Source organism: Trichomycterus rosablanca, chromosome 21 (genome assembly GCF_030014385.1).
Source record: "Trichomycterus rosablanca isolate fTriRos1 chromosome 21, fTriRos1.hap1, whole genome shotgun sequence".
NCBI classification, from domain to species: domain Eukaryota; kingdom Metazoa; phylum Chordata; class Actinopteri; order Siluriformes; family Trichomycteridae; genus Trichomycterus; species Trichomycterus rosablanca.
The window spans coordinates 9,635,223-9,659,679 of record NC_086008.1 but is presented as its reverse complement, the minus strand read 5'-3'; the positions used below and the strand labels follow the sequence as shown (position 1 = coordinate 9,659,679).

Below are 24,457 nucleotides of genomic sequence, written 5' to 3'. Positions count from 1 at the left end.
TCAGAGACGGGGGATAAAATAATTAGTGCTTGACTCTCCATGCGCAAGACTGAGCCCCATCTGAACTCGCCTAGTACAGGCGAAAAGATGCAGTCGGCTACTGCACACGTGTCAGAGGGGTGTGTGTAAGTCACGGCTGTTAGGCACTTCTGACTTTAATCATAGGTTCATATATCCATTTTTATTTTGCTTATTTAAAACTATTTCAGTGGTGTTAAGTGAATAATCTCTCTTCCCTCATCAGGGTGTAGATGGTCCACCAGGGAAATTGGGCTTGCCTGGGCAGATGGTAAGATTTTTTTTTATTTCACTAATTTTTTATGTGGTTTTCTTATTTTCATGTGCACATCTTGAGTCTATGCAGATTGTTCTAAGCACCAAAATCACCCAACACAGTTTCTTCATCGTCGGTCTTGCGTGGCTGCCAAGGTTTTGTGGCTAAAAGAGCATTTCTTTTGTTAGAAATGGAACATTTATACTGTCAGACTAAAAATGAACACAGCCGTTATTAAGCAGATGCAAACCTTGAGAGACTGCAGATTAGCTAGCCAGGTTGTAAATTCAATTTGGATTACACTAAACCGTTGCAGATCGTGTTTCTCCTCGGTATCGGAAATTGAAATCCAGGACTGATTTTTTGGTCTGTTTTTTGTGTTTTTTTCCTATCAGGGAAAAATTGGTGAAACCGGGGAAGCTGGACCTTCAGGGTTTCATGTGAGTAATTGTTTTAATGTCTGTAAAGCGTGAAATGAGGCTTAAAATGCTATTAGGCATTAAATCCACTAAAAGTGTACTTTGATATGCTTGAAACCTTCAAGTCTTTTTATGTTTCAAGGGCGTCCAAGGACCTTCTGGACCACCAGGAGCAAAGGGAATCCCAGGACTGCCTGTAAGTTTCTGTAATAGCTCAGTATACTGTTTATGCTCTGCTGTCTTGTTAGCTAAATTTAGACTGAAGGAAAAAATTTATTTCTTTCCTAAATTTGATTTAGCGTGAGCGTCCTCACCGCAGATTACAAATATCCTAGCTCTACTGGTCTGTGCTTATTCACTTTTGCTTCTGTAGCCAGTTTGGTTGCTGTGGTAAAGCTGCAAGCATGTGGATGCTAATTAGAGTAAAGCTAGCATCCACATGCTTGCTACAAACATGAACACAAACATGTGGACAATGCAGACTGTTATAAAACAGATGGGTAAGAAAAATGCCAAATGCCTTTTTTTGGTGCTGTCACGTCATTCTAACCTTGAAACTCAATGTCTTTTAAACTCAACGCCACTCCCAGAACCAATTAACGTCGAGCTTCAAGGTACCACTGTATATATGATCAAAAGTATAGAGTTTAATAAGGGGGATTGTTGCGATGATGGCCAAGGTGACCAGTTCAGTGGGTAAATTAAAGCTTAAATAATTAACATCATAAGTCATCTGTCAGTTTGCCCTCACAAATAACTTGGAACTTGGAGAGAGAGCAGCTTTACCATTAATCATAAAATTAAGTAAAGCCTTCACCCTAACAGTTTAATTCAGTCTTCATCAGATAGCATTTTATTTTAGGTGCAGCAGATCCTGAGGTGATGGTAGTCATGTTGATGAGATTGCTAGCTGCTCCAGTTAGGGTTGCCAACTTTCAGAACTGGAAATAAGGAACACCCTGGGCTGACGGGTTGGCGGAAGGCATAGGGTGGGGGGTGGTATGGCGGGTGTTTACCTGAGCGGGAGCGGGGGGTAGGCGGTTAGGGTTGCACCTATTAAAAAATATAACGGGTCTTACACAGTCATAGGAACATTATCAAAATGTTTTATTTAGGCTGTTTAACATTTATTATTTTTCATTATTTATAATAATGAATCAGAACCATATTTTAGACAAAACAACATAAAGAACATCATGTAACATTTTTTCTCAATAGTGCAAACAACATTTTTACATAATCCATCTTCACACTGACATGCAGCCCCGGTTCTGGACTGCGTTGCTTAGGGGGCAGTGAGAAAAGTGCTGGCCCTGCTTGTGTTACTTTACTTTCGCCCTAAGCCGGATTCAAACCTAGGGCGGAAAAATATGCGCGACGCACCCCACCCACTGATTTTTTTCCTTTCGCCCCTTTGGTGGTGCGTCACCCGATTGCCCTAAGGAACGAGCCGTCCCTGATAAGGAGTTGTGTCATTTTGCTGTAATTAAGATGCAGGAAATGACTTTGCATAAACACAGTCATTTACATTTATGGTGTTAGCAGACACTTTTATATAGATAAATCACTTTATTAATCCTATAGGGCAGAGGTCACTAACAGGCGGACCGCGGTCCGAGTCCGGACCCAGAAGCTGTCCCATACGGACCTGGACCTACAGCCAAAACAGAAAGTTTTTTGAAACCTGACGGAGCGCTTCTATTTTAACCGGCGCAGCTTTTGTAGTCTTTACAGTAGCGGTTTAGCGAATGAGAAAACGCACAGACCAATCACGTGACACCACTCAGCCAATCAAGTCAGTGCAGACAGATGAGAGAGTTAGAGGCGAGTTACATGTGAAAAGACGGTGGAAAGAAAAAGAAAGATAGCGAACGTACAAAAAACGAAGGGAGAGATACAGACGACTGTGCAGGAGAAAGTTGAGAAAAAGACGAGTGAGACAGGAGACAAATGACGCTCTCCAAAAAAGAAACGTGTACAGCGAAAATACAGCATTTAATCCGTGATGGAGAGACTCATCTCTGTTCTTACTAACCACTGGAGCACAATTTATTTTTATTTTCTCTTAATTTGATAAGAGAAAGGTTTGATAAGGTGGGGCAGTCCGGGTCCTCTCTGTGTGGAGTTTGCATGTTCTCCCCGTGTCTGTGTGGGTTTACTTCGGGAGCTCCGGTTTCCTCCCACAGTACAAAGACGTGCAAGTGAGGTGAATTGGAGACACTAAATTGTCCATGACTGTGTTTGATATAAACTTGTGACCTGATGAATCTTGTGTAATGAGTAACTACTGTTCCTGTCATGAATGTAACCAAAGTGTAAAACATGATGTTAAAAACCCTAATAAATAAACAGACATCTGATTTGACAGTCAGTTATTGATTACATGCAGATGTTGATACAACTACTAGGCTACTTATATATAACAAATATAGATAGCTCAGTGGTTAAGGTACTGGACCAGTAAACAGAAGGTTGCTGGTTCAAGCCCCGCCACCACCACCACCAAGTTGCCACTGTTGGGTCCCTGAGCAAGGCCCTTAACCCTCAGTTGCTCATTGTGTAAGTCGCTTATATATTTATATATACTGTATATAGTTAAACATTCCGGACCTTTGCTTCAAGAAATTTTCTCTAACTGGACCTCTTTAAATTTTAGTTGAATACCCCTGCTATAGGGAAAGTCAGTATCCAAATTTTATCCAAAGCGACAATTGTGACCATTGGGTTTAGGTGCCTTGCTCAAGGGCCCCTCAGTGACAGGGCTTGAACCAGCAACCTTTTTCAGTACTAAGCTCAGTACCCTAACTCAGTACCACTGCCCAGTGTAGCTGCTTAACCATATCAACATAATGCTGTTTCTTGTAGCTTTACTGCATTGAAAGTACATTCTGCATAATTGTAAATGTGTTTACAGGGACCTCCAGGGCCAGCAGGAACAATGGGCCCTCTGGGAGAGATCGGCTTAAAGGTAAGATTATGAACAGTACACTGTTTAAACATGCTTAATGGATTTAGGAGCTGCACAGTAGGATCCTGAATATTTCAGCCAGTTTCCAGTAAGCATCATTTCCATGTGAAATGCTACAGAAAATCAGAAGATCCAAGTGTAATCAACCATGCTTTTTCCTCAGATAGTAGACTTATTTATTGATCCCGGTGCACAAAACACAGGCCTTGCTCATTATAGAAAATCAACCTAATAGAAAAAGGATTGCCATGTTGTCCTTCTGTTTCCAATTACCTACAATGTTCTACAATCCAGTACAACAGTCACGTAGAACAATTTCAGACGTTTAAATGCTGCTACATCTCAGCAAGGTTTAAGATTACTGACTTTTAATGTCTTTTTTCACTTTTTTGTGATAGGGACCACCAGGAAAAGTCGGGGATGTGGGCTTGCCAGGTGAACCAGGAGAGAAGGTAAACCATCTGCTTGCATTTTGCCATTTGAAGTCAATCAGTTCCAATCAGCTATATGCACCTCTGTATACACTACTAGACCAGAAGCAGCATCTAACGTTTTTGTGTATGTCAAGTTTGTTAGTTAAGTCAAGGAATAAGACAGTGTTGTACAACCGTATGCCTATAAACAACATCTGTAGGATATGTGCACATACCACTAATATAAATATAGCAAAACAATAATAGTGAAAGTCTTTTGGCGGTTGTGTAAACCATTGTCTAAATCATTTGTTCTTTTAATTAACGTTAGTAGTCACTGGCATTGAACACTTAGCTAAATTAAAGTTACCAGCATTAGCTTATCTTTCTTTTTTATTGGCTTGCCATTTACCCAGCCTCCTGCATTAGCAACATTTTCTGTATCTGTTAAATGTAAGATGATACTGCAGTAACATGGCCATTTCCAGACCAGGAGACAGATTTGTTGAATGTGCACCACCTTCCAGCCCCCAGACAACATTGCATGAACTGTTATGATACAGTAATAAATATAGCCACATGGGCTTAGGAGTACCTCGGAAAACCTTTGTCATTTAACACAGTCCCCCACTATATTGCAATAGTCCCATGTTCAATCTTCACTTCCTCAACCTGAAAGTGAAAGCCATACATTAACCAGATTGAGATGCTGTTGCAAGCTTTCGACCAGTGGTCCATGGGGGAACTCCCTACATATTTATCCATAGGCTTTGCTGCTGACCCTTACCGACCAATAACACAAATGCCGGCTTTGGAAGTGTGTCCTCCCTGTAGCTATTTATAGACTACATTTCAATAAATTATGCAATTCAATAATTTCTCTGGGCAGGTGTAACATTTTTATAGGACGGATAAAGGTTAATTCTATGCAGAAATGCTGCCAAGTTCTCTGGGCCCAAGTTTATTATACGTAGATAGACAGAAAGTAGAAACCTGATGTTTCAGCTTGTTTAATGAACAATGGACTCCTTGCCAAAGAGGAAAAGGATTTTTCCAGGATGTTATCAGCAAAAAGTGCAAATCTGTCATTTGGTATGGGGTGTCCACTGCTTATGTGTGAGGGTACCGTTGGCACAGATGTATTTACCATTGGGATTTTAGATAGACATATGTGGCTTTTAAAGTTTTTCCTGGGATTTCAATGTTTTATTTTTTTATTATTATTATTTTTTTTTTTTTTGCAATGCCCGACCTCATTCTGGTGATGTAACACGGTGGTAAACATGCTTCTTTCCCAACTTTGAGTGTGTTGCAGGCATGACATTCTAAATTTGTTTATATTCAGTGACTTAAAAATGTTTGCTGTTAATAGCAGTGTATTTCCAGGGAGTGGGAGTATTTGGGTCATGTCTATGTTGGTAGATGATTACTTCAAGGCATTATACAGGCAGGACCTAAAACGTTTCTCCTTATAGTTAGGTGGCCATAAATTTTACTCCAATCCCACCTACAAATACGAGCTGGTAACAATACTGTGCCTGAATCCAGAGCCAAATGTCTACATCAATTCAATTCTGTTTTATTGTGTTGTGCAAATAGTTTCACCTTATCTGCTATAGTAAGAACAATTAAATATTATCTATTACACTTTAAAATATATGAATGCTACTTTTAATAGAAAAATCAGAATAACAAGTGTGCCAATCCAGAGAAATCCAAATACTCAGTCTAAGGTTTGACGTGACTGGTCAGAATACAGATGTTTTGCTTAAATGATAAGATAACTAATTTTCAGTATGTATGACAAACTTGGAAAGTCTTTTTTGTTTTGCTTTTATTATATTGTGCCTATAATATACCAATTAGTCATTTAAAGTAACGTTCAGCAGTTGTTAAAGAAAAATTGGCTGGAGATTTTCTCCCCTTTATATTAAAAGCTTATTCTAATTAATGTTTCTCTCATTTGTTTATACTTATATTTATTATTGGTAATTGTTTACTGTCTTACGTTTCTAATGCTCTTTTTATCAAATCCAATTTGTTGTGTTTTTTTTTTTTTTTTGAAAGTTGGGAACACTTAATTGAAAGATCTTTTGCTATGTAACAAATAAACAAAATAAAGTACTGGAATGCTGAGAAAGTTTTTGTTTGCACATTTTCTAGGGAGCTGTTGGGCCATCTGGAAACACGGGTGAACCGGGCCTGATTGGACCAAGAGTAAGTGATTTCATCATGAATAACTCAAGTTTGTCTGCACCAGCCATGCAGAGTTATATTTAGTAATGTATCATTTTAGGGTGAACCTGGTGTTGAAGGAGAAGCTGGGCAGAGCGGTCCTGATGGAGCCAAGGTCAGGAAAATTCACCGATCACAGTAGTGCTGGTTTAAATTTGCATTAATGTATGATTTGTGCTAATTTTAAATCATGGTATTGCATACAGGGTGAAAAGGGGGACATGGGAGCCGAGGGCGAGCAACGTGAAAAAGGAGAGATGGGACTAAAAGGAACAGAAGGGCCACCTGGGAATCCTGGCATCGTTGGTATCAGAGTGAGTTGTGTTTTTTTTTTTATTCTGGTGTTTTAGGTGCTTGGTTGGCACAGGGAACAAATATGCTAGCTCACAACGGTCGAGAGCTTTATCTCTCGTGTTCAAATCATAGCAGCAGAAGTGAAATCATTTGTGGTGAAAAGCTACTAGTCTGGTGCAAGCACAATTGGGAGATATTAGGCAAAATGCCCCACCTCCCTAAAAAATATTTTTATACTACATACACTATAATACATGATAATACACTATATGGCCAAAAGTATGTGGATACCTGACCATAAGCTTGGTGGAATCTTGTTTCTAACCCTTATGCAGTTAAAGTTGTACCATGATTTTGCCTATATTGTCATGAAATATTTAATTTTAACAAAATAAAAAACATAAAATAATAATAATGCTGTGTATGTGTGATCAGGGTCCTGAAGGCAAACCTGGTAAAATTGGTGAAAGAGGCAAACCAGGAGAGCAGGTAGGCTCTTACATCAGAATACATAAGGAAATATGTTTATTATTTGATTATTATTTACTCTCTGCACTTTTGGACGTTTTGGATGTTTGGAATGATACAGTATTTTTGTTTTACTTCAGGGCAGCAAAGGTCCTCAGGGTCACCTGGGCGAGACTGGGACAGTCGGTGAACGAGGTCCTGTGGGTTTTCCCGGGCCAAAAGGAAACAGAGGAACCATCGGATTTGCGGTAACATACCTACTTTTTTAACTCTAGCCTACACAGAGGGTGGGAATGCCGGAGGGGATTTCTCATGACTGCTGCAATTACGACCTCTGTTGGCTGTTTGATGGCGCTTGCACAGAGATGGGGAATAATGGAGATCGGTGCGTGACTCTCAGTGCACGATACGGATCCCCCGCCTCGTGCAGGATCTCCCACCTCGTGTAGGTGATAAGAAACAGTGGAATACTGCACACGTGTCGAAGTGGGCGTGTGTTAGTCATGGCTATTAGTGTGCAGCAGTAGAGGAAGCGAAATGCGATCGAGTCATTGGATACGACTAGATTGGGAGGAAAATTTGTTGGGAGCTGATATTTATAACCATATGGTCTGATTTTAGGGTGCACCTGGAAAAATGGGCTTACCAGGAGATCCAGGTCTGCCAGGATATGAAGTGAGTCTCACAAAGTATTTTAGTCTTACGAATCCTACAAGTATGTTTACATTTTTAATTTGATTCTAGGGTCACCGTGGACCTCAAGGACCAATAGGGCCTCCCGGACCAAAAGGCATGAAGGTAAAACTTAAAACGAGCCATGTGCTAAACACAACAATGTCTTTTTTTTTTTTTTTTTTATATTATACATGAGTGGTTTTGTAAAGGCACACATAATCTTGAACAAAGGTACAAGTGTAAAAACACCAGTGCATGTGGTAATATACAGTACATTTTTAATAAATCAAATAATAAATTATATCTACTGATGCTAACCTGACCAAGGAGAGCCGTGACATCTTTTCACCTGCACGAGGCGAGTTCATATGGGGCCCAGTATCGTGCACAGAGAGGAATCGTTATGAGGTATCCCCTCTGACACCCACCCTACAAACGAGCCAATTGTTGTTATGTAGGCCTGCCAGTAGCAGAGCTGAGATTCGAACTCACTAATGTTTCAAAAACATTCAAGCTCAAACCCTAGAATTACTGTGTACCTGGCAACCCTGTGTAAAGCACTTCATGTATAATAAATCATATGAGAAAAGTGAGCACATTTCTAATTAAACTACATTTATATTTTTATTATATAAGCATAATAAGGTCAGAATACTTCTCTTAAATGTGATTAAAATGCAAAGTGAAGGGAATTTTGGTGAGGATTAATGATTGTGGTAATCTATACCCGAAACACAGAGGAAATGAGTAACATTTAAGCAAAACATAACATTTTCTACCCTATAGGGTGAACCAGGAGATGATGGGAAGATTGAAGGCCCTGCTGGTCCTCCAGGTGACACCGTGAGTCAGTCTGTTAGCTTTTAATTTGAATGTTCTGGTGATAAAGGGATGCTGACATGAGGCAAACAGATCATTGTGTCGTGTTTTAATTTGGATTTAGGGCCCTTTTGGACCTAGAGGGAACAGAGGAGTACCAGGCGACCCAGGTTACCCAGTAAGCAAAGCAATGATTTAATATTAATGCTAGAGCTTTCATGTTGTGACCCTGTAAGCATTTTTTCCCTTTATTTTGTCCTACAGGGTCAACAAGGTGTGAATGGAGAAAGAGGCAAACCTGGAGCTCCTGGATTACCTGTAGGTGTATGTTCATGAGATGTCAACAGAATCCAAGCTGCTACTTCTGGGTTGGTTAATAATGATAGTGTTATTTTTACAGGGACATCCTGGTCCAAGAGGCATCATGGGGCCCAAAGGATCCAAAGGCGATCAAGTAAGAATTTTAATTCAGCACCAATAGACACAATATTCATTAAACTCATAGCATGGACGGTTGTTGTTGTTGCTTTTTCACATTTCTTTTTGTCTTTTTTTTATTAGGGCGCCAAAGGCAAAAAAGGCGCTCGGGGTGAAGCAGGCAACCGAGGGTCTTCTGTACGTACATCTGACTATAAAAAATCACTACTGTTTAATATATATTTACTCTATTTTTGTAGCTTATTAAAAACCATTATATTTATACCATTATATATATATTTATATATAACATTTATATATATTTATATAAAATTTCATTGTAATTATCCTCTGTATAAAATATATGGCCTATCTATTCTGCCACATTAGTAAGGTTGGGCACTTGAGTGATAAGCCCACACTATTCCCCCCAAAATTCTCCCCTTCCCCCTTACAAACTCATACACAGCTCGTAGATCACTATGTAACCCCAACCAACCCAAGTAATTCTCACGCACCATCGACTAGCCACAACACCAGACACTACCAACAACCACCACCCAACAAAACTAAATGACTTTTGGGGCAGACCTTCCTTTCTCATTGATGTGCCACATCTTACAACTCTTACAGTTAACAGAACAGCTCTAGTAGGACATGAATTTGGCAAATTGGGTTTGCATATGAAAGTGCCTTAATGAAGGTTAGTTAAAGACCAGTGTTGCAATCAATATTGCACTGCTGGTTGATTGTTTGCACCTGTTATGCAATAATTATAAAGGGTGTCCACATATTAGGCCAAGTAGTGCATGTTTTACTATGGTATACCACTATGGTATACAAAAAAAGTCCAACATATGAATTATTTAAAAAATAATTTTAGTTTTGGGGAATTTTCATTCAGGGTTCTGTTGGTCTTCCTGGTCCCAGAGGAGTGGTGGGTCGAGAGGGACCCGAGGGCTATCCTGGCATTGATGGAATTCCTGGAAAAAATGGGCCAAAAGGAATACCAGTATGTAGTTTATTTATAAAGCCTTTATACATATTTAGCATTTTATGGTTCACCAGATTGCTTCAGTTTTAACATTATTCTCTTTGTTTTAGGGGGAGCAAGGAAGCGATGGAGAAGTGGGGCTTCCTGGAAACACAGGGCCACGGGGTCAGCCAGGTCCACCAGGCTTACAAGGAAGTCAGGGTTCCTTTGGACCAAAGGTAATTTACGCTAGTGTGTAGCAATATTTTAGTATATAGGAACAAAATGACAAATTTGTTTAATATCATGTCTTAAGGCTCTACCTTCTTATGTGTTAGGGGGAGAGAGGTCTATCAGGTGAGACTGGACCCATTGGCAAGCGTGGACTTCCCAGAGGAATGGGGATGCAAGGGAAGCAAGGTGACCCTGGAGATAAAGGGCAGTCTGTGAGTAGTTTGTTGATTTGTTGATTTGTTGATTTGAGTCTGAGTTTTAATATTAAAACCCACTTAAAGCCCACTAGACACCAATCACCCACCAAAAATATGCATGGCAGTGTTGCCTTGGTAACAGTTGTGCATCTCATGGTCGGGGAAATATTAAATGTTGGGCTTATGGTAGTTACTTGTACTGAATGTGTTGAATGCAGCAGATTTGGGCAGCATAAAGACCTGAGTGACTTTAATAAGGGCCAAATTGTTATGGCCAGATGACTGGGTTTAGGTATGTGGTGCACACAGGTCAAGAATTGCCAGCAGGTTGTTGGGTGGCCAAGACTCATTGGTGCGGGAAGACATGATGCTATGGCATCTGGTACAGACCAGCAGAAGGGCTATTGAGGCTCAGATTGCAGATAATCTTAATACTGGTGATGGTGTAAATGTGTCACAACACAGACTAGATCAAACCCTTCTGTATATAGGGCTGCATAGTTGCAGGCCAGTCAGAATGCTCATGCCAAGTCCTGTCCACTATTAAATGTGCATGTAGGCATGGGCATGTAGGCATAGTCAGGTCAGCCGGTTTGATGAATCCTTATGTGGATGCCCGGGCATAATAAAGTAAATAAATCAACGCTTAAATACCTCTAAACTAATTTAATCTAGGGCAGATGGAATGCGTTTAATTTGTCATATATACATAAACACATTGTTTGGAAGTTGGGCTCAGAGCGTAGGGGCAGCCATTGTACTTCACCTCTGGAGCTGAGAGGGTTAAGGGATCAACAGTGGCTGCATGGCAGGGCCAGGATTCAAACCCACAACCCTCCATTTGGTAACCCAAAGCTCTAGACACTAAGCTACCACAATCCCTACCTCTACAACACTGCAGTCTGAACACCAACCAGTCTGATATTTATCTCCTCACAAGATGCAGAAGCAGCACGGTCAGGTGTAAATGTGTTAAGGGACCAATCATACTTGAGAAACACATGGCAGCCACAGTCGAAAGCAAGTGTATAGCTGGTGAATTATGTTTTCACGTGAATTAATTATTTACTGATGTTTTATTACAGGGAGATCCTGGTGAGCGGGGCTATCCTGGCGTTTTTGGAATATTTGGACCTAAGGTAAGACTTTATCTTAATTCTGAAACAAACACATTAATACAAGTCCAACAAATACGTAGTGCATCACTGTTCTACCTCAAGTAAGAGGTCAAATTGGATACAACTAGATTGGTAGGAAAATTGAGAGAAAAAGCTTTTAAAAAAGGTAAATAAAGAAATGCATTTGTGGCCATAAATGCGTAAATCAGCATATGGTAACATGGATAGACTAGTGAAAAGATGCACATTCCAAATTACATATGCCACTTTAACCAACTACTGACCTAATTCAACTGACCAAATTATCACATGTTGAACTTATGTCTTCTGTATCTGATAGACAGAACGTGCAGATGTAATTACAGAATAATATAACAAATCATGTAATTAACAATAACAAAATGAATACTGTACCAAACATCCAGTTATTATATTGACTTAAACAAGAGTCTCACAAGTGCATGCAGAAGCCAGAATATGCATTTGTCATCCAGCCTGTTATTTCTATTGCTAAAATACTGAAATCTGTAAGGAAAATCAAAAAATGTATGATTGCAGTTAATAATGTCATTGCTCTTTAACTGTGGTATTTATGGAAACTGCATGTACAACATTATATGTATATACACACGTGTGTGGTTATATTTGCTCAATATATTTTGATGTTTTGAGATTTGAAGTAGGTGTTCTGATTGCCTTTGCTTCTTGAAAATATGTATAAAAATAACAATGTACTTTTTATTTTTTGAACAAATCTCTGTTTAAAAAATCTAGGTTTAATTCTTGCTCTTAGAATTAAATTTGAACCGAGACTGTTACTTTATTGTCTAATTTACATTTACACTGATCAGGCATAACATTAGGACCACCTTCTTAATTTTGTGTTGGTCCCCCTTTTGCTGCCCCATATGCAACAAACTGTGATGCATCTATCAGAACCAGCATTAACTTCTTCAGCAATTAGAGCTACAGTAGCTCTAATTGCGGGCCAGCCTTCGCTCCCCACGTTGCATCAATGAGCCTTGGCTGCCCATGACCCTGTCGTCGGTTTACCACTGTTCCTTCCTTGGACCACTTTTGATAGATACTGATCACTGCAGACCGGGAACAGCCCACAAGAGCTGCAGTTTTGGAGATGCTTTGACCCAGTCGTCTAGCCATCACAATTTGGCCCGTGTCAGACTCGCTCAATCCTTACTCTTGATCTTACATTTTTCCTGCTTCTAACACATCAATTTTCAGGATAAAATGTTTACTTGCTGCCTAATATATCCCACCCACTAACAGGTGCCGTGATGAATAGATAATCAGTGTTATTCACTGATTCGGTTATTATGTTATGTAATGTTATGGTCGGTGTAAATTCTCATCTGGTTTTGCAGAAAGCCATTAAAAGGTCTTTTATTATAGGAAATTAGTATCTGACAGCTTGTGTAGTGGTCGAATGCACATGTGAGGACCGGCTGAGTAAATACAGTCTTGTACATTGAGTAAACTCCTGCACTCAATTACTGAGGTCCATGTGGAGCAGCCAAGCATTAAAATGATGATTTAATCACGGCATCGTGGAGCTGATTTATTTATCTAACTATGTTTGACCACTGTGTGTCATGAACTAGTTAAGAAGATGAACGATGATGTGACGTTATGCAAACTGCCAACATTAATCTTTTAATGAACTGTAAACATTAGGTAATAGTACATTGCGATAAACAATATACATAAGAGAAGATGTTTTGTGTTTTAATGTTATTTGACGAGAAGTTTTTGGCTCTCTGTGGAATCCTTTAATGTTAATGTAACGGATGTATTATTTTGTAGGGTCCAGCAGGTGATATTGGACCTGGTGGTATCCAAGGACCGAAAGGACCACAGGGCTTGATGGTAGGTACTGACAATATTGAGAATTGACAATATTGAGATTACTCACGATTGCATCTGTCAGCAACTACTGTAGGTGTTTCTTGTTTCAGGGAAGGCAAGGTGCACATGGACCAGTTGGGATCATAGGCCCCAGTGGCTATCCAGTATGTGTTGTAAAATATGAGTCATTTTATGTTTCTGGATTAATTTAACATCATCTGATATGTTGCATGCATCTTGTAGTAATCACCCTTTTTTGTCAGGGTCCCCAAGGAGACAAAGGGAATCGAGGGGACATGGTGAGTGATTTTTTACTGACTGATTTTCTGTACACACATACATGCATGTTTTTGTTTTCTTTGTTTCTTTTTAATCCAGAATGAAACATGAAAAGTCTTATTTTAGCGTTTTCCCTGAAGAGGATGTCACCAAAACAGGAAAATGTAGCTTAGGGGTCAGTAACATTTGCGCTAGGCTGTAAACATCACGCAATTACCACCAAACAAATCTTATGCTGCACTTTGTCATGTTGTTATGTCCAGTAATTAATGTAATTTAAATAAAAGTTAAATAAAGTAATTAAACATGCAAATTGGCAACAACATAAAAAAATCATAGCCCACTGGACAGATTAACAGGTCGTTGTGCTTTCAGTCCAATTTGATGTTTAAAAAACAGTTAACATGACTGTCCATCTGTTAAACTTGTCATATACTAGACTCTGTAAGACTTAGTCACATGTACAAATGCACGTCTATGCCCATGTATTGAAATTTGTTACCACTGGCATTGTGCTTGCATTCTCTGAAGCCAGGTTTTAAACAAAAGACATTTTGCAGTCTAGCAAGGACAATAAACTAATTCTAATGAATATTTATGAATGTTATAACTTACTAATGATGACAAATAAGTAATTGTCCGATGTTAAAAAGGTCAGTTTAATTTATTTTCAGGGACCTAGTGGTAGCCTAGTGGGTTTAGTTTAGTAGAGCTTTGGAATAGCAATGAGATGGTTGTGGGTTTGAATCCTAGCTCTGCCATGCAGCCACTGTTGGGTCCTTGAGCAAGACCTTCAACCCTCTCTGCTCTGAGTCTGTGCTGACATTCCTAGCCTACTGGAAAAATGAACAGGTCAATGTGCTTTCAGTATGATTTGATGTTTAAAAAACGTAAAGTAAATATGACTGTCCATCTGTTAATGTCATATACATATATATTTATTTCTTATTTGTTTATTTATTTACATTGAAATAAATATATATGTCATGTTATATATATATATATATATATATATATATATATATATATATATATATATATACTTTTTTCTTTTTGATTAATGAAGACACAGTCAGTGTCGAAATGCATACCTTTGATTTCTGTATTGCAGAAGAATCCAAATGTGCATGGCATCAAGAAATGCATGAACCTACTGCCACATTTTGCATTTAGAATGCATATAAAATCTTAAGGCCCTTATATCAGAAGCTGACTAAATTACTTGTCTATGCGTTGATATACATTAGTGCATAATATACAGTGCGTTCTTTAAATAAGAATACCTTAACCTATTTTTTTATTTATTTTTTTTTATGAACAGGGTGTACCAGGACCAATGGTAAGTTTATATAATATCTGAATTATCTCATAAAAGCTCAAATATTATCATGATATCTTAATCAAGATGGATTTTACTTTTACTACTAAATATAATTCTAAGAAAATGTATTGTCTTTATTAGGGACCACCAGGTCCTCGTGGCCCCCCAGGACCCCCAGTAAGTGTTTCCAGCTTTACATTAGTCTATTTATATTAATATGAGGATGATGAATGGTTAATATGATTAAATCTGCAATTGCTTAACTGTTCTGTTTTGTCTCCAGGGCCCCCCTGTCAGTTCTCTATCACTTGTAAGTAATTATTTTAATTTTTAGACTATTTAGCATTGACACGATACATGTATTATGCAGTGCACACTGTGATTGTGGCTCAGTGGGTTAAAGTAGATTAGAGTAGTCAAATAATAACTAGGGTAAATCAGTATGATTGATTAGTCTTTTCTGCATTATCATCCCGATACAGAAAAACGAGGCCCTTGGTGCTGCATTTCAAGTTATATTTGATTCCTACTCTGCACTTAGATCTGAGGTAAGCGAATTAGATGGGCTCTAAAATTAATAGATGGCAAAATTAATCCATTGCTGTGTTTGAAATGGCATACCACAACCACAATATAACCACAATTTAAAAACCACAATTCCAAAAAGTAGAAACATTAGGAAAATTTAATTACATTTTACAATGTACAAATACAATAATCAGTTAAATAGTAATTGTATAAGAGTGCGTTTACCACTGTGTTACATCACATTTGCTTTGTACTATGCTTTTTAATTGTTTGGAAACAAAGACCACCAATTGTTAAAGTTGTAAAAGTGTTTTTTCTCCATTCTTGACCAATAATAAAAGAAACATACAGCCACATTAAATAAAGCAGGAACTCAACATGACTATGTGGGCATATATTTTTTTTTTTTTTTTTTATTAGAATTTTAACGCCATATTTTACACTTTGGTTACATTATGAGTACAGGTTACACATAATTCATCAGTTTTAGTTCAATGTCAAATGCTCCCGGAGCTCCCGGAGGAAACCCATGTCGGCACAAGAAGAACCTGCAAACTTTACAAAGAAAGAACCCAGACTGCTCCACCTGGAATTAAACCCAGGACCTTCTTGCAGGACATAAAGAAACTATAAGCTTTCCTGGCATAAAATAAGCCTAGGATTAATTTGCATTAAACTATACCACCAAATCATCCCATCCACATTGTTGCTTGATATAACACTTGTCTTGCTCCACAGTCTGGGGTCTCTGTTGATGTATAATAATGGAAATCAGGTCTGGATTGCAGGCAGAATACTCTCAAACTCTAAAGCCACGCTGTCCTAACAGGTGCAGAATGTGTCTTGGCATTGCATTGCTAAGAAAAAAGCTGGGATGTTCACTAGATGGCAGCATATGTTATTTAAAATGTGTTTCTACCCCTGAGCATTACTGGTGCTCATACAGACAACTGCTGCATTACATTGAGATTCTGCAGTACAGTTTACTATCAGGTCTTGTCATGTACTGCAAGTGACGACTCGATTAGTACTGCATTCTAGTACAGGTGTCTTTGGCGCACTGGAAATGTTGGTTGTGTGTGCTTACTGCAGATTAAATACTGGTTTTTGGCTGAGTCTAATACAAGTATGCCATTTCAACCAGTCACTTTGCCCTGCATATGTATAAAGTAAATTACAAATATTTTTTAAACATCTTTTTGATGTATTTCTTATATGTAGTCGTACACAGACCCGGACCTTCCTATGCTGGACCAGGGAACAGAGATCTTTAAGACCCTTCACTACCTCAGTAATCTGATCTACAGCATGAAGAACCCCCTGGGCACACAGGAGAATCCAGCTAGAATGTGCAGGGACCTGCTGGACTGTGAGCACAGATTAAACGATGGTGAGAAATTACAGCATAAATTTTATTAATGCATAAAGTTACACTGTCAACTCCAGTAAATTTCATCAATCAGGATTTGTAGAGCTTCATAGTAATTTCATTACTATTCAGCTAATATCAGTTTAAAGGCTGTTAATGTAAAAAATTAACTGTGCCGTAATCTTTTTCTTACTTAAAAGGCTCGTATTGGATTGACCCAAATCTGGGCTGCACATCTGATAAAATTGAAGTCACCTGCAACTTTACCGGAGGAGGACAGACCTGCCTGAGACCCATCACTGCATCCAAAGTAAGCTAAATAAAATTTGTCCACTTCAACAGTAATTTCAGTTGCCTTTAACATACTGTATGTGTGTGTGTGTGTATATGTGTATATAAACCTGTTTATTTGTGCTTTAGTTAGAGATGGGCGTGGGTGTGATCCAGATGAACTTCCTCCACCTGCTGAGCTCAGAGGCAGTGCAGCTCATCACCGTTCACTGCCTGAATGTACCTGTGTGGGCGGATGGAGAGTCCAAACCTCCATCCCACAAAGCCGTACGCTTCAAGTCATGGAATGGGCAGATCATTCAGGCTAGAGGACTCATCCAGCCAGCATTGCTAAAGGATGAATGCTGGGTAATTTTTTTTTTTACTTAACGTCTAATAAACTGGTTATTTTCACCACATTTATTTATCTCATATCAATATTTACATATTTTATCTTATTTATTATTTTTGGTTTCTGTCATTATAAAAAATATTAATAAACAGAGAAAAAATTCTGAATATTGACATCGTTGCAATAATGCCAAGAAAAGCTTTGTGCATAGCTCTGACTTAATGAGAATTATTACAAAACAACTGCCTTGATCAACTGAACATGGTGATATCCTGGACTGGCACGTCCGGTTCAACAAGAAAACCCTGAGCGCTAGGCGGGAATACCCTGGACAGAGTGCCAATTCATCTCAGTATCCAGGACTTAATTTGATTTAATTTTCATTAACCAACTTATCCTGGTCTGGTTCCAAGGACTATCTGTGTGCGGGACTGAGCCCTATGTGAACCCGCCTCGTGCAGGTGAACAGAAGCGGTCGGCTACTGCACACGTGTCAGAGGGGGTGTGTTTTAGGTACAGGGGTAGGGGTCTGCAGCAGGGGAGAAGAGATATAGCCAGGATAATTGGATACATGCAGAAACTGAATAACTTTAAAAAGATTACACAAATTCCTATGAATTAGAGCATGTAAGGTACCACATTGTTTACATTAGGTTAGTAAGTTTCATATGGCATTTACATGATGGGTACTTGGGTCCATATAAAATGCTAGCCCACTACCGCTGAGGCTGGACTCTCAAAGCTTGAGTCTTGGTGGTGACACCTGTCTGGCCAGGTGATCAACAGACTCAGTTGGTTGTGTCTGAGGAAGGTCTGCAACTCTTCCTGTCTGGCTGAGCTAGCGACTAAAACAGGGGGCGTAGCCACATACTCTGGAAACATTTATACAGTTGCCAGTCAGTCTCACATTATGGCACCAAATAGTAATAAAACCTCCAGCTCCTTATTACAAGTTGCAATCTTTTAAATTTGTCTCTTTCTAATGCTTACCTCCACTTTTCTCTCAGATTACAGACGGCCGGTGGCATCAGACCCAGTTCCTTTTCCAGACGGACGATCCTAACCTACTTCCAATAGTGGATGTTGTGAGCCTCCCGAGCAAGAAACCTGGCTCTAATTATCACCTAGAGGTTGGACCTGTGTGCTTTCTATAAAGCACAGACAAAAGAGAAATGGAGATGAGAACTACAGCTTATTTTCTCAGAATGTTTCATCTCGTACTGCTCAAACCTGGACTGCAAATTCTTAATGAAGGAACCCCAGAGCAACAAGACTCTTAATGCTAGAGGCTCTGATTACGAACAGCTCATTTTAAAGAGCTATTTCTCATTTGACTTTAATGAGGATTGGGTGAGAGACTGTTCAAACTTAATTTATTTCCATGTTGGTGCTTTCTGCACAAGATTTTCTGTTACAGTGTGAGAGGAAATGGGAGTTGAACATGTATTTGCATTTACAGTACTTATTTTGTATTATTTTGTTATACATTTTGTATTTGTATTTATATCTATATGTATATTTTTTGTAAAGTGCAATGTGAGATCTCGTTGTATAAAGATAAATCGTATATTTGATGTTTGTAAGGAATTAAGGTTTACTGTCACTTGTGTGGGTGTTTTCAGGTTTGATGCATGACTGTGTCCATGTGTGTGAATATGATCTGTAGCTCTTGTTCAAAACATACTAGGTGGATTTTAAGATGTATTCACACACACACACACACACACACACACACACACACACATACACTCCAAAGTGTAACACATCAGGTTTAGTTCACATTGATGGAGGTGGATTTATTCAGACTTGAAAGTGTCATTGTGTCTACCTCCAATCTCATGATTTATGGTGCTTTTGGGAGCTTCGAAAAAATACAATAATGCGTCTCCTGTGGTTGAGCTGCCTTTCAAAGCCAGTTTGTACTTACTTTCAACAAATGTCTATACATGAAGTGTGTTTTGTACTAAAGGGAATATTTTTGTATAAACAGAAAAATGAAAAAAATGTCCTCATGCAGCCATATTTTCATGTGTAACAGTTTTTTTACATAATTCAGTCTGAATGCCACCAGAATTACCTTTAACACAAACTAAGCTACAATGTTTCATACTGTTTAATAAAAAACAAGGATTCTATTTCTGCAGGTACTGAGGGCACCAGGGACTAAGATTCAATGTTCATATGAGTGATCTGGTTTCCTCTTACAAACTACAAAAATAAATAATTCAAAAAAATTCAAAGCAGCTCCTAGTTGTTTTAATGTGTTAGTGCTTTGTCCCTAATGTTTCCATGATAGGTCCTAGATTTACTTCAAGCCTGAATTTCCATAGTAATAAACCTAGTCCATATACACCGATCAGCCATAATATTAAAACCACCTCCCTGTTTCTACACTCACTGTCCATTTTATCAGCTCCACTTGCCATATAGAAGCACTTTGTAGTTCCACAATTCTTGACTTTAATTACCATCTGTTTCTCTACATACTTTTTTAGCTTTTTTTTTACTCTGTTCTTCAATGGTCAGGACCACCACAGAGTAGGTATTATTTAGGTGGTGGATCATTCTCAGCACTGCAGTGACACTGACATGGTGGTGTGTTAGTGTGTGTTGTGCTGGTATGAGTGGATAAGAAACAGCAGCGTTGCAGGAGTTTTTAAATACCGTGTCCACTCTATTAGACACTCCTACCTTGTTTCACCTTGTAGATGTAAAGTCAAAGACGATCGCTCATCTATCGCTGCTGTTTGAGTTGGTCATCTTCTAGACCTTCATCAGTGGTCACAGAATGCTGCCCACGGGGCGCTGTTGACTGGATATTTTTGGTTGGTGGACTATTCTCAGTCTAGCAGTGACCGTGAGGTGTTTAAAAACTCCAGCAGCGCTGCTGTGTCTGATCCACTAATACCAGCACAACACGCACCAACACACCACCACCATGTCAGTGTCACTGCAGTGCTGAGAATGATTCACCACCCAAATAATAGGAAGAAGTAGGATAAGTGCACCCATTAAGCTCATCTACCGTTTAAGCCCAACATTAAAGATCATTTCGTTTCAGCCAACTGGGCACTTTTGTCCTCTGTAATATTTTTTGTGGGGGTCCTGACCATTGAAGAACAGCATAAAAGGGGGATAACAAAGCATGCAGAGAAACAGATGGACTACAGTCAGTAATTGTAGAACTAAAATGCGTCTATATGGTAAGTGGAGCTGATAAAATGGACAATGTGTGTAAAAACAAGGAGGTGGTTTTAATGTTATGGCTAATCATATCCTAGCACTACATGTGATCATAGGTGTCCATACATAAAATGCTTATCTTCAAAACACTGCTATGCATACAGATTTCATGATGGACACATGGCAAATAAACAAATACAAGTTTCTTAAAATTTCCACTACATGCCGTCTCTCAAGCTGCATCCTTTCTGTTCAGAACTGTACTATGCTATTCACTCCAGTGTCTGCTTTGAGACCATTGTAAAAATTTGAAAAGCCATCAAATCTTGAGAGTGTTTAAGGCATTATTGTGCATTTTATGTGTTTATGTATTTATTGCTTTTTTCAAAGTATGTGCCCATTTGCTCCTTTATTCCCAAATACCCCAATTATCTTTTGGCCATGTCTATTAAGGGTTTATGTTTCTTCAGATTTCTTTTTACGGTTGGAATACATCACACCACAGTTTATCAACAGAAGGTTAAAGCATTAGGCAAACTGTACCATCCTGTTAATTTATAAGTGCACCCATTAAGCTTATCTACCGTTTAAGCCCAACATTAAAGATCATTTAGTTTCAGCCAACTGGGCACTTATTTCCTCTGTAATATTTTTTGTTAAAAGATAGTCAGGTAAAAACACGCGCTGCAACCAGAGCTGGATGTCGAAAGAGCGTCGTTTCGAATCCAGCTCTGCCTTCACCGGTCGAAAGGCTGGGCGGCTATATGAACAACAAATTGGCCTGTTTTTCAGGTGGGGGGGTGGAAACCGAAAAACGAATAACGCCCTGTTTTTCAGTATTGGTTTTTGAAACGAAAAACGACCCGTTTTCTTGTTTTTCAACTTTGGGATTTAAAGTGAAAAACGAATTACCAAAGGTACACGGACGCAGTAAGTATCAACATCATTACATCTTATTCACGAACTAAAACTGAACTGAAAGCTGCACAGAGGACGTTTCCATCATTTTAATATGTTTTTAAACGTAACTCCACATGCCACCACTACCTCTTTTACTTTGGTCTGAATATTAAATAACTATAGACAGAGTCTGTTAAGCTGTGATAAAACACCGTATCAAACTAGTGATAGAGTTACTGAATCTTTCCACCACTAGCCGTGTCTATTAAGGAACCGACTCTTACACTGTTAGCGAACCGACTCTTGGACCGTTACTCTGCATTTTACTAAAATATTTTGGAAGCCTGTTGAGTTACTGCATTGTAAATAACGTTAAAGCAACTGGATGCTGCTGTCAGATGCTTCTGCATCCACATACGTGTGTGAAACGGTGACTTCGCTTTTATAAACGTTAACAAACCCTGGTGTATAGATATTTTTAGTTGTTGAAACAGTGGAGAAATTCTAAACGCAGCACATTATGTAAGTAAAAAGCATTAATTAATTCATTTCATTTGAGTAAGCGTTGTTAATCTCTGGGGAATCTAAGCAAACCTTTCATACTACAAGTACCATTTTATACTGCAGTCAAGCCAGCCTCCACTTCGAAATGCTCAGTCAAATTAAGGATGTGCGTATACTAAACATTACGGTAATAGCGTCTGGTAAAACTGATTAAAGAAAAATCACTGACAACCTGAACGTGACATCAGTTATGAATATATCAGTATATATTTATATTTATGTATATATTTATATATAAAAATATCATATAAAAATATGAATATATCAGTTAATATATATGTATATATATATATATATATACAGTGTATCACAAAAGTGAGTACACCCCTCACATTTCTGCAGATATTTAAGTATATCTTTTCATGGGACACCACTGACAAAATGACACTTTGACACAATGAAAAGTAGTCTGTGTGCAGCTTATATAACAGTGTAAATTTATTCTTCCCTCAAAATAACTCAATATACAGCCATTAATGTCTAAACCACTGGCAACAAAAGTGAGTACACCCCTTAGTGAAAGTTCCTGAAGTGTCAATATTTTGTGTGGCCACCATTATTTCCCAGAACTGCCTTAACTCTCCTGGGCATGGAGTTTACCAGAGCTTCACAGGTTGCCACTGGAATGCTTTTCCACTCCTCCATGACGACATCACGGAGCTGGCGGATATTCGAGACTTTGCGCTCCTCCACCTTCCGCTTGAGGATGCCCCAAAGATGTTCTATTGGGTTTAGGTCTGGAGACATGCTTGGCCAGTCCATCACCTTTACCCTCAGCCTCTTCAATAAAGCAGTGGTCGTCTTAGAGGTGTGTTTGGGGTCATTATCATGCTGGAACACTGCCCTGCGACCCAGTTTCCGGAGGGAGGGGATCATGCTCTGCTTCAGTATTTCACAGTACATATTGGAGTTCATGTGTCCCTCAATGAAATGTAACTCCCCAACACCTGCTGCACTCATGCAGCCCCAGACCATGGCATTCCCACCACCATGCTTGACTGTAGGCATGACACACTTATCTTTGTACTCCTCACCTGATTGCCGCCACACATGCTTGAGACCATCTGAACCAAACAAATTAATCTTGGTCTCATCAGACCATAGGACATGGTTCCAGTAATCCATGTCCTTTGTTGACATGTCTTCAGCAAACTGTTTGCGGGCTTTCTTGTGTAGAGACTTCAGAAGAGGCTTCCTTCTGGGGTGACGGCCATGCAGACCAATCTGATGTAGTGTGCGGCGTATGGTCTGAGCACTGACAGGCTGACCCCGCACCTTTTCAATCTCTGCAGCAATGCTGACAGCACTCCTGCGCCTATCTTTCAAAGACAGCAGTTGGATGTGACGCTGAGCACGTGCACTCAGCTTCTTTGGACGACCGACGCGAGGTCTGTTCTGAGTGGACCCTGCTCTTTTAAAACGCTGGATGATCTTGGCCACTGTGCTGCAGCTCAGTTTCAGGGTGTTGGCAATCTTCTTGTAGCCTTGGCCATCTTCATGTAGCGCAACAATTCGTCTTTTAAGATCCTCAGAGAGTTCTTTGCCATGAGGTGCCATGTTGGAACTTTCAGTGACCAGTATGAGAGAGTGTGAGAGCTGTACTACTAAATTGAACACACCTGCTCCCTATGCACACCTGAGACCTAGTAACACTAACAAATCACATGACATTTTGGAGGGAAAATGACAAGCAGTGCTCAATTTGGACATTTAGGGGTGTAGTCTCTTAGGGGTGTACTCACTTTTGTTGCCAGTGGTTTAGACATTAATGGCTGTATATTGAGTTATTTTGAGGGAAGAATAAATGTACACTGTTATATAAGCTGCACACAGACTACTTTTCATTGTGTCAAAGTGTCATTTTGTCAGTGTTGTCCCATGAAAAGATATACTTAAATATCTGCAGAAATGTGAGGGGTGTACTCACTTTTGTGATACACTGTATATCAGTGAAAAATATGAATATATCATCTAAAAATATATATAAATATACCAGTTAAAAATATATATAAATATACCAGTTAAAAAATATATAAATTTATCAGTTAAAATTATATAAATATATAAGTCAAAAATATATGAATATATCAGTTAAAATATATATAAATGTATCAGTTAAAAAATATGTAAATATATCAGTTAATTGTATTTCGGATACAATTTCAAGCTTTGAAAAAAGAGTTGCTAATAACCTGACATTATGATTTTATTTTAAATTTAAAGTCAACTAAAATTTAATCTTAGCTCTTTAATTGTTATTGTTATTAAAAGAAATCTACTTTCCACAAAACAATTCCACTTCATAATGATAGTACACCATCTGT

At 38.8% G+C, this 24,457-nt stretch overlaps 1 protein-coding gene across 1 annotated transcript in view; it reads left to right on the top strand.

Moving 5' to 3' along the window:
* Positions 1 to 19,726, top strand: part of col27a1b (collagen, type XXVII, alpha 1b) — a 132,705-nt gene extending 112,979 nt beyond the window's left edge. The window contains exons 30-61 of the mRNA XM_063017903.1: positions 245 to 289; positions 670 to 714; positions 836 to 889; positions 3,608 to 3,661; positions 4,060 to 4,113; positions 6,238 to 6,291; positions 6,371 to 6,424; positions 6,516 to 6,623; positions 7,039 to 7,092; positions 7,212 to 7,319; positions 7,693 to 7,746; positions 7,816 to 7,869; positions 8,533 to 8,589; positions 8,690 to 8,743; positions 8,830 to 8,883; positions 8,966 to 9,019; positions 9,127 to 9,180; positions 9,887 to 9,994; positions 10,087 to 10,194; positions 10,294 to 10,401; positions 11,472 to 11,525; positions 13,326 to 13,388; positions 13,478 to 13,531; positions 13,631 to 13,666; positions 14,968 to 14,985; positions 15,109 to 15,144; positions 15,251 to 15,277; positions 15,450 to 15,515; positions 16,717 to 16,885; positions 17,065 to 17,174; positions 17,285 to 17,503; positions 18,494 to 19,726. Of these exons, the coding sequence (XP_062873973.1) occupies positions 245 to 289; positions 670 to 714; positions 836 to 889; positions 3,608 to 3,661; positions 4,060 to 4,113; positions 6,238 to 6,291; positions 6,371 to 6,424; positions 6,516 to 6,623; positions 7,039 to 7,092; positions 7,212 to 7,319; positions 7,693 to 7,746; positions 7,816 to 7,869; positions 8,533 to 8,589; positions 8,690 to 8,743; positions 8,830 to 8,883; positions 8,966 to 9,019; positions 9,127 to 9,180; positions 9,887 to 9,994; positions 10,087 to 10,194; positions 10,294 to 10,401; positions 11,472 to 11,525; positions 13,326 to 13,388; positions 13,478 to 13,531; positions 13,631 to 13,666; positions 14,968 to 14,985; positions 15,109 to 15,144; positions 15,251 to 15,277; positions 15,450 to 15,515; positions 16,717 to 16,885; positions 17,065 to 17,174; positions 17,285 to 17,503; positions 18,494 to 18,640 (2,334 nt within the window). The 3' untranslated portion in view covers positions 18,641 to 19,726. The remainder of the gene's footprint in view (positions 1 to 244; positions 290 to 669; positions 715 to 835; positions 890 to 3,607; positions 3,662 to 4,059; positions 4,114 to 6,237; positions 6,292 to 6,370; positions 6,425 to 6,515; positions 6,624 to 7,038; positions 7,093 to 7,211; positions 7,320 to 7,692; positions 7,747 to 7,815; positions 7,870 to 8,532; positions 8,590 to 8,689; positions 8,744 to 8,829; positions 8,884 to 8,965; positions 9,020 to 9,126; positions 9,181 to 9,886; positions 9,995 to 10,086; positions 10,195 to 10,293; positions 10,402 to 11,471; positions 11,526 to 13,325; positions 13,389 to 13,477; positions 13,532 to 13,630; positions 13,667 to 14,967; positions 14,986 to 15,108; positions 15,145 to 15,250; positions 15,278 to 15,449; positions 15,516 to 16,716; positions 16,886 to 17,064; positions 17,175 to 17,284; positions 17,504 to 18,493) is intronic.
* The last annotated feature ends 4,731 nt before the right edge of the window (positions 19,727 to 24,457 follow it).